At 45.9% G+C, this 15,862-nt stretch overlaps 1 protein-coding gene across 1 annotated transcript in view; it reads left to right on the top strand.

Moving 5' to 3' along the window:
* Positions 1-568: 568 nt before the first annotated feature.
* The window catches only part of sdc2 (syndecan 2), a 35,502-nt gene continuing 20,208 nt past the window's right edge, over positions 569-15,862 (top strand). The window contains exon 1 of the mRNA XM_031866441.1: positions 569-1,256. Within this exon, the coding sequence (XP_031722301.1) occupies positions 1,197-1,256 (60 nt within the window). The 5' untranslated portion in view covers positions 569-1,196. The remainder of the gene's footprint in view (positions 1,257-15,862) is intronic.

Here is a 15,862-nt window from a genome sequence, read left to right on the forward strand (position 1 = left end):
CTTCAACATCAAGCCCATGATTCTGTACAGTAATCAGGGTAAAAACTAATCCTGCATGCTCACACCTGAGTATGAAGCTTGAAGCAAGTTTGCAGAAACAAATTGATTTTTTTTTGCAATTAAATAAAAACAAATTCAAACTAAAAACATGTGATATTGTGTAGATTATTGGGTGGGGAAGGTATTGATCTACACCAGCAGGGGGAGACTTTGCCCACAAATAGCTGAACTCAGTGGAACTAGTCATAAAACTGATGTAACTCTTTGCAGTGTTAAACTCCATCTCTCTCGTGCAGTGTATCGTTAACAGGATGTCGTGTGCCTTTTTTTTTCTTTTTTTTTTAATTCATCGCACGCATAAAGACCGGCGCATTGATTTCACGGCGTGCCGCGATACAGCAGCAATGCACGACTAATCAGATGCGTTCACAACACCGTCGCTGCATAATGAACACGAGATTGATTGTAATTTAGTGCGCTGACTTAGTGGAAGTGTGGAGTCCTCATTAGAAGGGGTGCAATTAATGATCGTTATCTAAACGTGGAGATAAACGTCCCAATTAGTCTGTTATCCGACCTCTCCCAGTAGCAAAAAAATACAATAATTAATATCTATGAGGACTTACGCAACATAATTGGTTGTTTGTGATTCCTGTGTAATTATTGACTTCCTTTTTTTGGGGGGGCTACTTTGTCGCAAGTTCTCTCTCCGTCTCGCGGTGACATGGCCGAAAAGAGCGCACGCACTCGCCAGAGCGTCAGTCGTGCTCGTGCGTTATAGCGCTTTGTCCTCGTTATTTCAAAGTGAGCGCTGAGGGAGAGAGAGGAGAGCGAGCTAGGTGTCTCGTGCGGGTTTTCGCTGACACAATAAGGTGCGCGCTGGGGGGGGGGACGTTGCAATTACGCCGTGCTTTATTTGTATCTATTTTTTTTGTGTGTCAGATTTACACAGGGAAAAAAAGAAGTGCCTGGAGAGAGAGAGAGCGAGAGAGAGAGAGAGAGAGAGGGGGGAGGAATAACCAGAACGCAACACGTATCCGGTGGGATCCCACTCCTGAGAGAGAGAGAAGCGGCAGGAGTTGGAGCGAAGGGTGCAAGGAAAGCGAGAGAGGGAGAGAGAGAAGCAGACGAAGAGGAGGAGGGGGACGTTAACCTTTCGCTCGCAACAACGCGTTTTTAACTAACAAAGAGGAATAATGAGGAACGTTTGGATAATTTTGACCCTCGGGCTGACCGTCTTCCTCTCCGGGGAAAGGGTAAGTTTTTTTGGAAAGCGAACTTAAATACGGGGGTAAATAGCTGTGTGTGTGGGGTCGGGGGGGAGAAAGGCAACTTAGGTCCACGTACGGACCACTCGCTGCTTTTTATGTTGTTGTTTTGTTTAAGTAAAAAACAACTCGGAGCATTTGCCGTGTTTGCCCCCTCCGTGTTGTGTTTATCCCAACACAATATGATGGGATAAATAAATGAGAAACGTTGCGCTTTTTAGTGAGCCGAGAAGTCGGGCGGTTTGCCCGGTGAGTCTGCTCAGGCGAGCTAGCAGACTTATTGCTGCCACTTTGCACGAGACGTATAGCCACTTTTCTGGAAATCACGTTAGATACTCACGAGCTGGAGTGGAGCGCGTGGAGGTCAACGTGCTTTCTCTCTCACTGCTCGGCTGTCGGTGTTGAGCATGGAAGCAACGCTTTAAAGGGACCGTTTGTTGGTGAAGTTTATTCAACGAGCTAGTTAAACATGTCTTTCGAAGCTGTGACGTAGCCAGTAAAGACACATTTGAGGACATAATGGAAATATTTTATATTTAAAGAATCTATGACATCTGACACGAAAGTTAATCATCAGGAAACACGGGGCGCCTCTATATGAGCATTACAGCTGTAATGCAGTGATTTGTTGTTATGATTCCTATGACAGCTGTGAACAGGGTCCATGCTCACTGAAATACATGCATCGTTGAGATGTCAACAATATTGGATCCATCCAGCTTAAAACTTTAGGTTTCTTTTGTGACATTTAAAATGAACATGGCAATACCCCAACTTTTATTCTCAATTTTCCTTTCCCCCCTTTTTATCCTCAGCCTAGGTTTAAACAAACATAGTGATGCTTTTTTTTAAATTCAGTTTCAAGTCCTCGTCAGTGTTGTGCCTCCTAGCCGTGTGTGCATCACCCTGCAAAATTGGCCCGGGGCTGTTGGAATGACAGATTTCGGTGCTTTGGCCCCTGTCATTATTGTCCCCTCCTGTTGGCTCTCTGTGGGCTGCGACTTGTCAGCTTGGCGCGGTGCCTCCTCCTCCTCCTCCTCTCCTCTGATTAGCTGATTCAGACACTGTTGTTTGTTAATGACTCATTGTTTTGAACGAGGTCACCATCATGTTGTCTGTGATCTTTTTTTTTTTTTTTTTTTGACACCAGGGGCTGTGGTTGCGTGCGCAACAATTCAGTTCTTTATTGAACTGTCGCCTAATTGTGTGCATGCGGTGGCCCGAGGATACAGGGTGACTGTAAAATGGGATGGGTACATTACTTCTTACGTCACAGTGTCAACAACAAGTAAAAGAGGTAGCAGTTATTGCAATACATTGGATTGCAGCACAATGTACAGGGTGATGTTTTCCTGGTCACATAGCGTTCAATATCCAACAGAATTCTGGCAAAATATGAGATAATCCATGACAAGAATATGGCATGATTGACCATCATCATCTAGATGATTTACACACACACACACACACACACACACACACACACACACACACACACACTTTAACCTGATCAATATCTACCTCTCCTTTTTATCGGTGTCTCCTGAAGGCCTCACTGGAACCTGACGCGGCGCATTGATTCTCAATATTGGCACTGGTGTTGACAAGTGGTTGATAACCTGCTTCAGGCACATGTGTCTGTGTTGTTAATTACGCCGTCCACATCACAGGGGTACAGAAGAACCCTCAGATAAAAAACCCACTGCTCCTGGCTTTGGAGAACTAATTATTTCATTGTCGAGATAGCGATGTCACCTAACCCCATATGTTCGTATGAAACAGTCGTGCCTTTGTCTGGAAAGCATTGGTGTATGTTGTTGTCGTTGGCTAGCCTGCTTACCAGCTTACTTACAGCGAGGAATGCTTTGACGGTAATGCAACATGTGAGGTCCCTGCACGTGTTGAAGCCTCCAGTTGAAGGTGAATACTGTTGTGCAGTGGCCGGTGTGGTGTTGTCATACCTCCTGTTAGATAAGGTCAACGTAGTTGCATTTATTTCTCTCAGACTGGTTTCTGGCCGCGTTTTCCACTCCTCTGCTTCCGACTTCTGTGAGTGAGGAGGACGTTTTTTTTTGTTTTTTTTTGCCAGGCTGCTTTCGCTCGGCACCGCCCCACCGCGTTTCGGTGCGAGCCACTCACCAGATGTTGCGGTATGTAATTTGTGTCGTGTTTTCGGTGGGAAAGGGTGGGTGTCGTTCACCTCCCTTTTACAGCTGCGATTCACAAGAGGGTTCTGAGTGCCGTCTCGCACTCCGAGGCCGGACTCAAAAAAAAGAAATCGCTTCAAGTGGGGGACTTGGTTGTTTGGGAAAGTGCGGCGGAAGAGGGGGGGGGGGGGAGGATGGAGGAGAAACAGACTCCAAATTACACGAAAGCTCAAGGGATTCTGGAGGCAACAGCCAACGGAGGATTTCACACGTCTGTTTATTTATTTTCCTCCTGGCCTTCTGTTATGGACTGACCCCATCCGTGAGGATGATGCGGGGCGGAACCTGACTCCGTCTTTTCTCAAAAGGGCGAGTGAGGTCGGACCGCTCTGATAAAGCAACTTCAAATGGACAAAAAAGAACGGGCATGCCAAGCCTGAGAAAATCCCGTATAGTGTTTCAAGGGTGAAAAGGCCACGGCAGCAACAAGACTTCAACTTGAAGCCTTTTGAGGGAGGGGAGGGGGGAGGGTGCACGGGGCCTTGTGTTGTGAAAGATGCATTATCTCGGTCCCACGGCAGTATTCCAGGTTCATTTTCTGGCTTGAATGGTAGTTTTCTGCTGATTTGGTGGTAATGAAATGAACCGCACAGGCTGACCTTCCTCTCAACTTCAGGCTGCCTCGAGTACATCTACACCCGTCATTCACTCCTACATTCACCAAGAACAAATAACTCACTCTGCTATTTCATTTTGCGTTGATTGATGATCTGAAGGCTATATGAATCCTAAAAGCATGTTTTTTTCCCTCTTACAAAACAAATCCTCCTGGGCCTCTTTAAGGCTACCGAGATGAATGCAACCCCTCACTGTTTGTTTCACAGCACAAGGCTCTTGAATGAGGTGTGTTCATTGCAAATGTCCTCTTCATTCTACCGGCGGTAAAGGCGATGCGCTTCATCCGAAGCATTTCATCGGCGATGTACTTCACGATGAATAAGTAAAAAATGTCTGTCCGCCCACAAAAAAAATATTTACCCTCTTCACCGCCGTTCTGTGTTCGAGATGAGGAAATATGCAAGGGAGACGTGTGGCGAGGAATAACACGCAAGGATACCAATGACCGAATAGAGAAAGTAATGCAAGTCGAGGGTGACGACGGAGCAGAGGAACGAGAGGACGCGGTGCCACACGGAGGAGGCCAGATGCTGTGCCGCGACTGCTGCTTCGCCTGCTGTATTTTTAATGATGCTCTTTTATTTTGCAATAACCTAGAATTCCTCAAACCGGAGACGCAGTCATATATCCCCCTGCATGCAACTGCTGGTGTTTTTTGTCCGACTGCGAGTGAAAAAGCTTTCTTTTTTTCTTTTTCGCACATACACAGGAACCCTGAGCAACCTATGCCTCCTTGCTGGTGTCCGACCCTTCGGGTGGGGGGGAGGGGGATGGGGGGTGCATTCACCCGATCCCTGGCTGCCAAGCATTATGTAATCGCTAATGGACTCTACAGAAGGCAGAGAGGCTGCTGGACCGCTGAAAGCACAACAGCAACCACCACCAACCCCCCCCCCCCCCCGAATCCATCTGTGTCCATGCATGAACTCCTGTTTTGTGTCACCGTGCACACACACACACACACACACACAGACAATTGGATAAACCCTGTGTTGTCCTTCCTCTGCTCCTCTCTGGCAGCGTGGTCAAGATGCCGGCCTGTCATTACCACAGTGTCTTGGAACCGACTGAGAACAGTGGCATTATATTTCCCTCTCAGGCATCTGGAATGAATGAAGGGGAAGAAGTATATTTTTCTTCCTCTTTTTTTTTTTTTTCTCCCCCTACACAAGATACACCCCTTTATTTTACCCTTTCCCCTCCGTTAGGATGTGCATCGGATTTGCCAACATCTGCAGGTCGTATGTGTGTTTTGAAAGGAGCTGCTCTCCTCTTTCTTAACGACGAGTTGGGAGAGGCTCTTACTTTGGCGGGGTCTTGTGCGCACTCTGCGTACAGACTCCTCAAATAGTCGCAACCCTGTTGACCATGTATGTGTTTGTGTTGAGCTGGTGCATCTGGGCCATTTTTATGTCCCTACTGGCTGTGTGTGTGTGTGTGTGTGTGTGTGTGTGTGTGTGTGTGTGTGTGTTTATAGCCACGTGTTTAAAATACACTGTCATCCCAGCCACCATGGCATAGGGAAAACACATCAGGGAGATGTGGCTGCAGCAGAACGGGCGACGGCGGCGCTGATTTGTGTCGGTCCACAGCCACCATAGCTATAGCTGGGAGGCTGCAGCATTGGACAATAAAGGCCTCTGCATGTGCTTGTGGCAATGTGGATGAAAACATTTAGACACAGCAGACCTGGAAATTTGCTCTCTCTCTTCCCACCCGTCTTCTTTTGCCCCTCTTTTTTAATTAGCTTAGCAAATGGAAACTTCCTTGGCAGCGCTGCAGTTGAGGAGTTTGTGGTTGTGACGAAGAGAGATGGGGGGGGGGACCCTCCGTCAGGACGTCTGTTTTCTTCCCCTCTCTCTTTTTTTTAATGGCCTGGGGGGGGATGTGTGAACCCGGCCTCCCTTATGGTGTTCAGACAGGACCTGTCTGGAGCTTTGCTGCATGAGGTGTGAGAAGTGTCTAACTTGGCAGCGGGATGAAATGAAACAAGCCCATGTGGTAAAAAGAGTGCCAGTGGCATGTGACTGTTAGTCTGCTTCGGTAACAGTGTGTAAGAGTTATAGGAGTCTGCCTAATTTGATTTAGAAAAAAAAGAAGCTGGGATATTTTGGATTTCTTGTTTCAGCCTGACTAAAGTTTGAGAAGCAAATGTTTCACTTTTAGAACACCTGGTCTGACAATCTGCTTAGTGAAAGTCCTGGTTCTGGTTCTCCCCGTGCCCCCCCTTCCCTCCAGCGGGCCCAGTAATGCGGCCTGGGCCTCCAGCAGCGTGGTGTCAGCGTGTTGACTCCCAGTGGGGACCGTTGGTAGCGACGACAAGCATTAAGAATAACGATGTAGAACGGCCAACATTCTCGCTCATGGTCTGGTTTTACTTATTTAGGTCATATGGAGGCATCGGTATTATAATTGAGACCATTTCATAACCAGAGTTTCCTCTCAGTAACTTTAACCGTACAGCTGGAATTCTGACATTACACAGCTTGCCCTTTCGCTCCAACTGAGAAAAGTCTGTTAAAGCTATCGTTAGCATGAGTTCGACAGCTCAGGTTTTGTTCGTCAAAGTAGTGAGGTGAAATTTAAAAGCTGCATGTGGAACTTTTTCTGGTTTGACTTTGTTCTGCTGAGAAGACAACGATCTTGAGACCAAATGTGTTCCATCTGTATGCCGTCGCCCCCAAACAAACGGCAGACATTTGAAGCCATGGCGTCTTCGTTTCTTTCCCCCATCCGACTCCCAAGATTGCTGTGGAAAAAAAAAAAAAAACCCCGGCACGGCACATTTAACACATCTGCGCTCTCAACCCCCGTATTTACGAGCGCACTTTATCGTCTCTAAAAAGGCGCCAAATTGATATCGGCACTGGCGAATGTACTTCTGACGTCTGGTGTTTCCATTATTTCACTCCCCCATCTCCAATCAAAAAACGGCACCAAATGAGCTTTGAGCGTGTAAATCATGCTCTCTGTGCGGGGTGTATCGCCAACCCGCAAATTACACTGCGTGCACTCACTTAATCCAGAGCTGTTTTCATGGGGAAACTCTGGGACTCCAGAGGATATTTGGGGAAACTGATGAGCTGGAGAGGAGAATTCATTAGTGAGCTCCCCACACTTAGGGAAAAGCAGCGCCTTTAAAGTCTACAACGGAGCGCTCATGAATATTCATTATCGCGATGTGTTCGTCATTGTAATGCATCACAAAAGAAGAGGAAGTAGATGTGTTTCCGTCCCTGTCTCCACGTGGGTAGTCTCGGGAGACTTCCAGCTTTTAATCATTTTCTTTTGAGCAGCACATAACCTGTTATTTTTAAAACAAGCCGGTTGATCCAATGCTTAGGAGAAAAAAAATAAAAAATGTGCATCCAACACTCTTTGGCAAAAACAAACATTTGGGTCTTCAGCGGTACTTCTGTTTGTCCTTGTTTTTGAATCCCAGATTAATTTCAAAGGCGACGGTTTGCTTCATTTCCTTGATTTGATTTGGAGGAACCGAGATGTCGAGAACCGCTGGATCCGTGCAGATGTTCCAAAGTGCTGCAGTGGCAGACGTCCGATGTTTGAAAGTCTAAACTGTGACCACATCAGCAGAACCGGTCCAGACAGTGACTCACTCTGTTAGACTGAATGAGCTAAGTGGTGAAAGAGGGGGCAAATACATAAAGGGACATTGCTCGGCACTAAATTAAAGAAAATACTTGGAGGGGAGTTTCATTGGTGACTGAGGATCAGACTGAGGGCCTTTTCACACCAAGTCTGAGACTAATTTACAGTCTCTAATCTGAAAAACAAACGGGTGTGATTTCTCATGTCGATGAATCTTTTTATTTTTTCTCCAAAATGATCTGCAGTTGGATTGTGAACATGGCTCCTTTCAAAAGTCTTGCTTGCCTAACCAACAGTCCAAAACTCCAAAATATTCCGTTAACTATCCTATAAAAAGACGCAAAACAGAAAATATTCAAATTTGACAAGTTGAAAACTTCAAATATTTGATATTTTTGCACAAAAAAAGGGGGGGGAAAAGTAGCCAATTAATTGTCTATCCATTGGTTAATTGTTCCAGCCCCAGTTGTCCTAAGGGAATGGGAAATGAATAATGTACAACATGTGTGACTTAATGGTATAAAACATGTACAAACTTTATTATACCCCTTTTTAAAGGGACAGCGTGTGTGACTACCAAAATACTACACGCCGGCCCTTTAAGAGTAACATTACTTCTCTGCGCAGTTGGTATCTTTTCAGCGTCTGGACTGCTGTTTGCAACTCCGTTGGATATTCTATATTTTATGACATTTTTATATTTCTTGAAATAGATTTGACACACGCACACTTAACTGTGCAGCCCCGGGGTCAAACTGCATGGCCTACCGTACCGCTCACCGTCTCTCTGCCGTCGTTGTTAACGTGATCAGAGGCACTAATGTGACTCTACCAGGCGAGTTAATCTTTACTAATGCACTCTGTTAACAGCCATCTGTGATCTCCACTGCGGCCGTATAAACCCTTTCAGCGGGAGCACGATGCTGCATTCGGCTACCGGGGCAATCGGCCCTCTATTACGCCGAGGGATTGGGTTTATTATTCAGCCCAGAGAGGCTTTAGACCCGAGAAAGTGTGTCAGATGGAATCCATGTTGATTTTAAATGCAAATACCACTGACACGCTCGCTGCCGGCTCCACTCCTTCCGGGGCGGGTCCCGCCAGACGGGTGGAAAATTACAGGGAGGGTTCTCCAAACAAGACAGAACGGATCATGGTACATGCTTGACCCTGCAGGCTTTATTGTGCTCGGGGTTTGGACATTTGAAACAGAATATACCCCAAAGTTTTAAACCCAGTATGGAAATGCGAAGACATTAACCATTTTTTACACCATCCTCATTGACACGCTGTCTCTCTCTCTCTCTCTCTTTTGGATTTCTCTACAGGTCTGTCCCTTGCTTTCACCCTTTTTCCGGTTATAACCGTCTTATTTCCCCCACGAAAAAAAATCGAAGCCCTTTTGACAGCGACATCAGCCAAGGTCATAGCTTCACTCATAATCCGTTTTTCATGCTATGCGTAAACCGGTTTTCACGGTATAATGGAAGCAGGCAGGCCGGGTGCAGAGCTTGATTACTGCGGTGATGATCATTTGTTTAACCAAGTGATTGGGTGGAGTGGAGTGGCCGCTATCCTCCGGGCTCCGAAAGGATATCCTTCTCTGGCCGGGAGTCTCCTGGCTTTTCACCGCGCGGCCTCTGCGGGGCTTTTGAGGTTCATCACAAAGAATTAAATAGAGGACAGAAAGAGAATGAGGGATCTTCGGAAGCTTTAAGCAGCTTTCAGCCTCAGAACATTTTGACTAATTTCTGTGATCGTCTCCAATATCCGGTAGTGCTGCTCGGTTAACCCTTGACAACACAGGAAGCAACTTTCTTTGTTTTCTCAATGTCATAGTGGAACTCAGGCAAGCTTAAAGGCACACTTTGATCGCTAGTATCTGGAGGCATAGTTTCACTGAGTGGGTCCCTGTTAAGTTCATCATGAACAAACTGTAATGGGGCTTTTACATTCCCGGTTTAGACACGCCGATCCATCCATCCACCCATTTTCCTCCGCTTATCCGGGGTCGGGTCGCGGTGGCAGCAGGCCAAGCAGGCTGACCCAGACTTCCCTCTCACCGGCAACATGTTCCAGCTCATTCTGGGGGATCCTGAGGCGTTCCCATGCCAGCTGGGAGATGTAATCTCTCCAGCGTGTTCTGGGTCTTCCCCGGGTCTCTTCCGAGTTGGACGTGCCTGGAAAACCTCCAGTGGGAGGCGTCCAGGAGGCATCCTAATTAGATGCCCGAACCACCTCAGCTGACTCCTTTCGACGCGAAGGAGTAGCGGCTCGACTCCAAGCTCGCTCCCGATGACCGAGCTCCTTACCCTATCTCTAAGGCTGAGCCCGGCCTAGACACGCCGAGTTGTGCCGAAATGTGGTGAGTCACACCCGAGAGAAAGACGTAGTGTGTTCCGCTCTCAGTACTTTTGTAGATTCTAGATTCTAGTCTGCTTTATTCCACCATCTCGCTTTCAGATGTGTTGGAGTTAAATTTCCGCTGAAGGAAACCCAACATTTCCTGATTAGGCTGCTTCACAATAAAAGTTTTTAAATAACAAAATCCCGGGGGGCTTTTATTGTGGAGAATGTGGAGCTTTGTTAACGTCCATACATTAATAATAATGTCTACTGATACTGCAGGGAGGAAGAGTAGGCAGCAAAAATAACGGGGGACTTTTATTGTGAAAGATATAGGAAATTAAACGTGTTTATCCACCGTTTTACGTCTTTTCGCTGTTGTAAATCGTTGTTTTACGAGTCCTCCCGACATTTTGGAAGTAGAATTTTAAATTGCTGTTCCGATATTAACAGGTATTCTCTAACTGGTTACGTCAGCTCTCTCCCGCTTTAGAGACTCCCACTTTTTTTTAGAGTGACATCGTGTCATCCTGCTTTTACAGTGAGCATCTAATGAACCCACCCACCTCGCCACATGTGCGTTGCGGCAGACGGAGCTAGCGGCGCGTTCTCTGCGTCGACACACAAATCTGTTGGAAGACGCCTTTTTGTTTTTGAAGATGACTTCTTACTGTTGCAGCCTCTGCTTCTTGTTTCGTGTGGTCGCGCTTCGCTACGTGTCACTCGGTGACCACAAGAGACACGTTTTGTTAGACCTGCAGTGCAAAGAGCTTCTGCAAACATCTGTTGCCTGGTGGGGTTTTTTTTTTGACAGCGTCTCCTCTTTAGTGTGGGATGAGCCACCGCAGCCTCTTTAGCTTCTTAGCTTTCACAGCACACAAGTCTGTCTGTTCTCACTGGACAGATCAGCTTCACGCGCATACCATCGAGTGCAGCTCGTCGCGTCATCTTTCATTTTTTGTTTTAAGAAGAAAAAAGCTGTCGCTTAACATATGTTCAGATTCTTTTTTTCTTTTCTAACCACCACTCACGATGTCTCTCCTGAGACCCCGGCATGCTCAGCCTATTAGTTAAGGAGGTTGTAAAGTATAAAAAAAACCTTGAGCACAGGGTGGAGCGCCAGTCGGCCAGCACCGTCTGTTGTTTCAGGACCTTTTCAGGAAAGCCAGACTGCACTCTGCAGAAACCACACATTCTTGCAGAATTACAGCACGGGGGAAAGAATTGGGTAAAGGCGATGTAGTGAGCAAAGGGAGCATGGGGTTTGGCAGACGCATTAAAAGCCACTTTGAGCAGCAGGAGTTTTAGTTCGGGATATCTGTCCTGCATCGAAAGGACGGAGTGCAAAAAGAAAAGTCTCTTCTGTGAGAGATTGGGCTCGTGCTAATTGCGTGTGATCTCAGCTGAATGTGTTGTTTTCTGTCTCGATAAATTGGCGCGCTTTCAGAGTCCCGGCTTATTCTTCCACAAAGTCATTAAAGATTGAAAACGCAGCCTCGCTGTGGTTGAAGCGCTGGGCCTATTTTGGTTGCCAGAAGTCAATTATTTACATTGGGTGGAACATAAATAAGAATTTCGCCCCATCAAGTACAAGCCAGAGGCTAAAACACACACACACACACAAAAAAAAAAGAAGTCACACAAAATATCCCCAAGAAGATGTTTTTTTGCAGTGCGACATTACATCTCATCCTTAAAGTAGGGAGTGTGTGAACGTGAGCTGTTCACTCATATTTCTGAGCGGTAATTGTGGGCTCTCTGTTTTTTGGATGATATGAAGAAGAATGCATTCAGCACCAAGCAGCTGGCCTGCATATGTGAAACATGGAAGCCCTTTTCTTTTTGTTGTTTGTTTTCAACAAGCACAGGACCCGAGCGGACGTGGGCTGTGGTGCTTCTGTCAAACATCTCCAGCACACAGACTGCAGCGGCTCCCTCTTTGTGTGATCAGGCTGCATTTACAGCGAATCAGGCGTCGCGGAGGAAAAAAAACGCCAATAACACGACAGTCGCGTAAACCGGCGATCCAAAGCGGAACAACCCAGCCGTGAGAGAACAAACAACGCGAGTCGTTGTGCAGTCGCTTGGTGTTGATGGGCCATGAAGTGACATTTGGTGTGAATGTCGGCCTGTTGTGGCAGCGCAAACTGCGTCTTGTGTGAGAGGCCCTTAAGGCCAGCTTGTATCCTCCAAACACAATCACATTTGTTATTTCACACTGATGAAATGTTGGCTTAATGAGCTAAAGGAGGTGCCAAAGTTTTGCCTCGATTTCTGCAGTTTGTGCGTTTGAAGTATTACACCGTAATCTGTATCATTGGAGTTGTACTTTTTGAGTGAACTGAAACTCACAACTATTTATTTTTTGGGATTAATCTGCCAATTATATATTTCTGACAAGCTGAGAAATGTGATGTGTATTTCAAACAATTAATTAGAGTGACGGCTTCCGATTTCTTGTTTCTTTTTCTTTCTGGTCAAAAGTCCAATTTTCATGATGTATGTTGCAATTTATTTTTCCCGAGGAACGACAAATGGATTAATCAGCTAATCGTTTGGGCTCTACTTGTAAACCGCGTCTGCTCCCACCGCAACCAGCGAGTCAAACTGCTATTGACGGCATTAAAGGAACAGTGTGTGTGTGTGTGTTTGCATCTGCAAGCTGAACGTCAGGTGACTCTTTTCAACACCGTGTTAATCCACACAGGTAACGGTGTTGCTGTGGAAAAGTGGTGTGTGTGTGTGTGTGTGTGTGGATTGATGCTTTTCCCACTCTGTGCCTGAAATCTGAAGTTCTTCTCCGAACATTAGTGTGACTGCACCATTAGTGCTTTAGCTAAAAGTGAAGTGTCAGTGACTACATATTTGTGAAGCTCATCATGGTTTTACAAGGTTAAACAGATGTGTGGGTGCACATTATTTCTGCAATAGTCGGCTGCAGTGTTTGGCTCCTAAGTTCTACGTTGGTGGGCCCGACGCTACTTAAAACTCGCTGCAGGAATTAACCTACCCTCCGATAATATTGCCAAGAAAACATTGCGTTGACATGAATTCCTTTGTCTGCTTTTGAAGATATGTTAGGTTGGAGTCCAGAGATTAAAGAACCTGTGTGGTTGGGTGGACCCTACACTGAGTCTGGCAGGCAGCTACACTCATGCACACATAATTAGACGTCATTAATGTGCAATTACATGAGTCATGCTGAGCCCACGTTGTGTCTAGTCACTGTTCACACTGGAGCCCACTGAGAGCTTTTTTTTTTCATGATTTTCAACTTGCCCATCTTTGTAGAGAGATGTCCCGCCTTGGAAACGCTCAATTATATGCCCCCTTGCTCTCACGTTAAAGCTGTCGGAGGCTATATTTCTAAAGGCTAAAATGGTTGAGGAGACCCTGAAATAAGTTAAACATCGCTCGAGTCAAGAGGTCTGCATGCTTGTAGTTTTGAGAATCACAGAGGGAACTATTTTGGAGCCATAGCAACGTTTAGCACCTCTAGCATGTGTCGAGGCATTACAACGAGCGTCACCCCCACAGCAGCACTCAGAGCCTGTTTCTCCTCCGCACCGGCAGCTTTGATAAAGAATCTGTTGTCTGTCGTGCCGACTTGAAAATGAACTCAAGGCAGCTCCTGGCTTTTAATGATAGCACTGTACAGAACACCAAAAAGACCTTCTACCCATGCTGCCACGAAGGTCGTTTGTTGCTCACTCTCTAATACAACCCACGGAGACCCCTACCGGTGGCCAGAGATTAACACATCCTCGGTGGCGGTTTTAAACACGTGGTTAATTGATAGCGCTTTGGTAATGTTTAGGCGACAAAGGGACTTGGTTAGGTTCAGGAAAAGATGTTAGTTGCTGTTTATACGACGTCACCGGACTCCTTCCTTTGCTCCCGTCATTACTACTACTGCCACTAGAGATCAGCGCCTCTAACATGGTCGTAAATATGGGACGTAATCAGGCGGCAACCTCCGGTTCTGCCGAGTGAAGCCGATGCGGAAGTGTCTTAAAACCTGCATTCTCTCTCCTGACCAGCAGGGGGCGACTCCTCTGGTTGCAAAAATAAGTCTGCTTGTATAGAAGTCTATGAGAAAATGACTCTACTTCTCTCTTGATTTATTACCTCAGTAAACATTGTAAACTTGAGTTTATGGTCTCAATCTCTAGTTTCAAGTCTTCTTCAGTACAGCATGATGTTCATTTATTACAACATGGTCCAGTTTAGAGAAAAATAGACCATTAGCTGCTTGTACAAAAGACCTATGGGGTCATTTCTTTGCGGTTTGGACAGCCTCTAGAATACCAGTGATGTGTTTTATGTTTTGTAAAATTGTGTGTCTAATTCAGCTGTCAGTGGTTGACATTTTCTCTCTGGTTTTATTAAATGGGAATTACAGTGTTATGGGACATTTTCATTTTCCGAGTCTTAACATGCATGACACGTATAACGACCTGCACTTCTCCGTCAGTAACTGCAGTCATCTAACTTTATCATGGGACATGGTGGCCCAGACTGGATTAGAGCCAGATGCTGAAGCCCTCTTCAAACTAAATGCCCCGATGGCAGGAACGCATTAATACACACATTGCTATGCTCTGGTTATGTTATTTACATTATTACAAAGGTCAAAATGATTTGGTTTGAGGTGTTTTTACTTCTGTAACAGAACCAGCAAGTTCCGGTTTCACTTAGCAGTGTTTATTTTGTCGTGATCGTAGTATAACCTATAAAATATCTATAATTTAAATATTTTAACTGTAATAAATATGAACAGAACAGTGTGGCCACTCACATGTCACCAGTGTGCTTCTGATTCAGTCTCGGTACTCAGTATTTTGTGACACCACCACATTGTGGTCCAGACAAACTGGCTAGCTGACTATTAATACCTCCGTGCATACTGGGCTGAAGGTGACGGCACTCTGGACTCAAGTCTCTCGCTCGCTCTCGACTCACCACAGTCGCACTGAATCTGCTGCTTCTCAAACTCTGACAAAGTTTACACCCGAGGTTTTTATTATGTTGCGGACGAAAAGCCGAGACGTACTTCGTTTCATCTGACAAGCTGTCAGAAGTCTGTTGCTCTGTGAGTGAGGGGAGAGGGGAGGGGGGGGAAGAGATGGAGAGCCGACAGACACAGGCGGGGAAATAAAGTAGCACAAAGTGACAAATGGCTTGTTATAACGTAATAAATAATGTATACTGTACAAGAAGAACCGCCAAACTTTTGTCAAGTTTCACAGTATTGGGAGAGCTGAATTGCCAATTTGTCTCACAGAGGTATAGTGAAGGATAATCCTTCCTGATGCTTTCTGCAGGCATGCGATTTCATGTACTTTTTAAAGGAGCCATATCGTGCTCATTTTCAGGTTTGAACTTGTAGTTCAGGTTTTTAATGCTTATATGTTCAAAAAACGCTTAGTTTCAGCTCCTGTCTCTTTAAGACCCCCTCCCGAGTCTGCGACATAGGACAGGGAGCAAAATCACATGTTTTTTTTTACCATAATAAAATAATAACTGGGTTGTCATATTTCCCAGTTTTTGTCTTGGTGGGCACTCCGGACACCAAAATGTACATGCACAATATATGTCCCCTTTTTAATTGAACCCAGAACAGCGTTCACACAGATGTCACCCTCACCTTTTCCCTCAAATCTGGCTGCAGGTTGTCTTGACAGACCTGATGCGTCAGTGATTGTCAAGCCAACAATGAAAACAACAACACACGTGTGCATTGTGCACCGCCACACATGCTAACTGCTGGTCAGGATTAGCCCTGGATGATGGGATCAGAGATCACCACCTGCC

This window comes from Anarrhichthys ocellatus, unplaced genomic scaffold, assembly GCF_004355925.1.
Source record: "Anarrhichthys ocellatus isolate YVR2014 unplaced genomic scaffold, GSC_Weel_1.0 scaffold35, whole genome shotgun sequence".
Taxonomy (NCBI): domain Eukaryota; kingdom Metazoa; phylum Chordata; class Actinopteri; order Perciformes; family Anarhichadidae; genus Anarrhichthys; species Anarrhichthys ocellatus.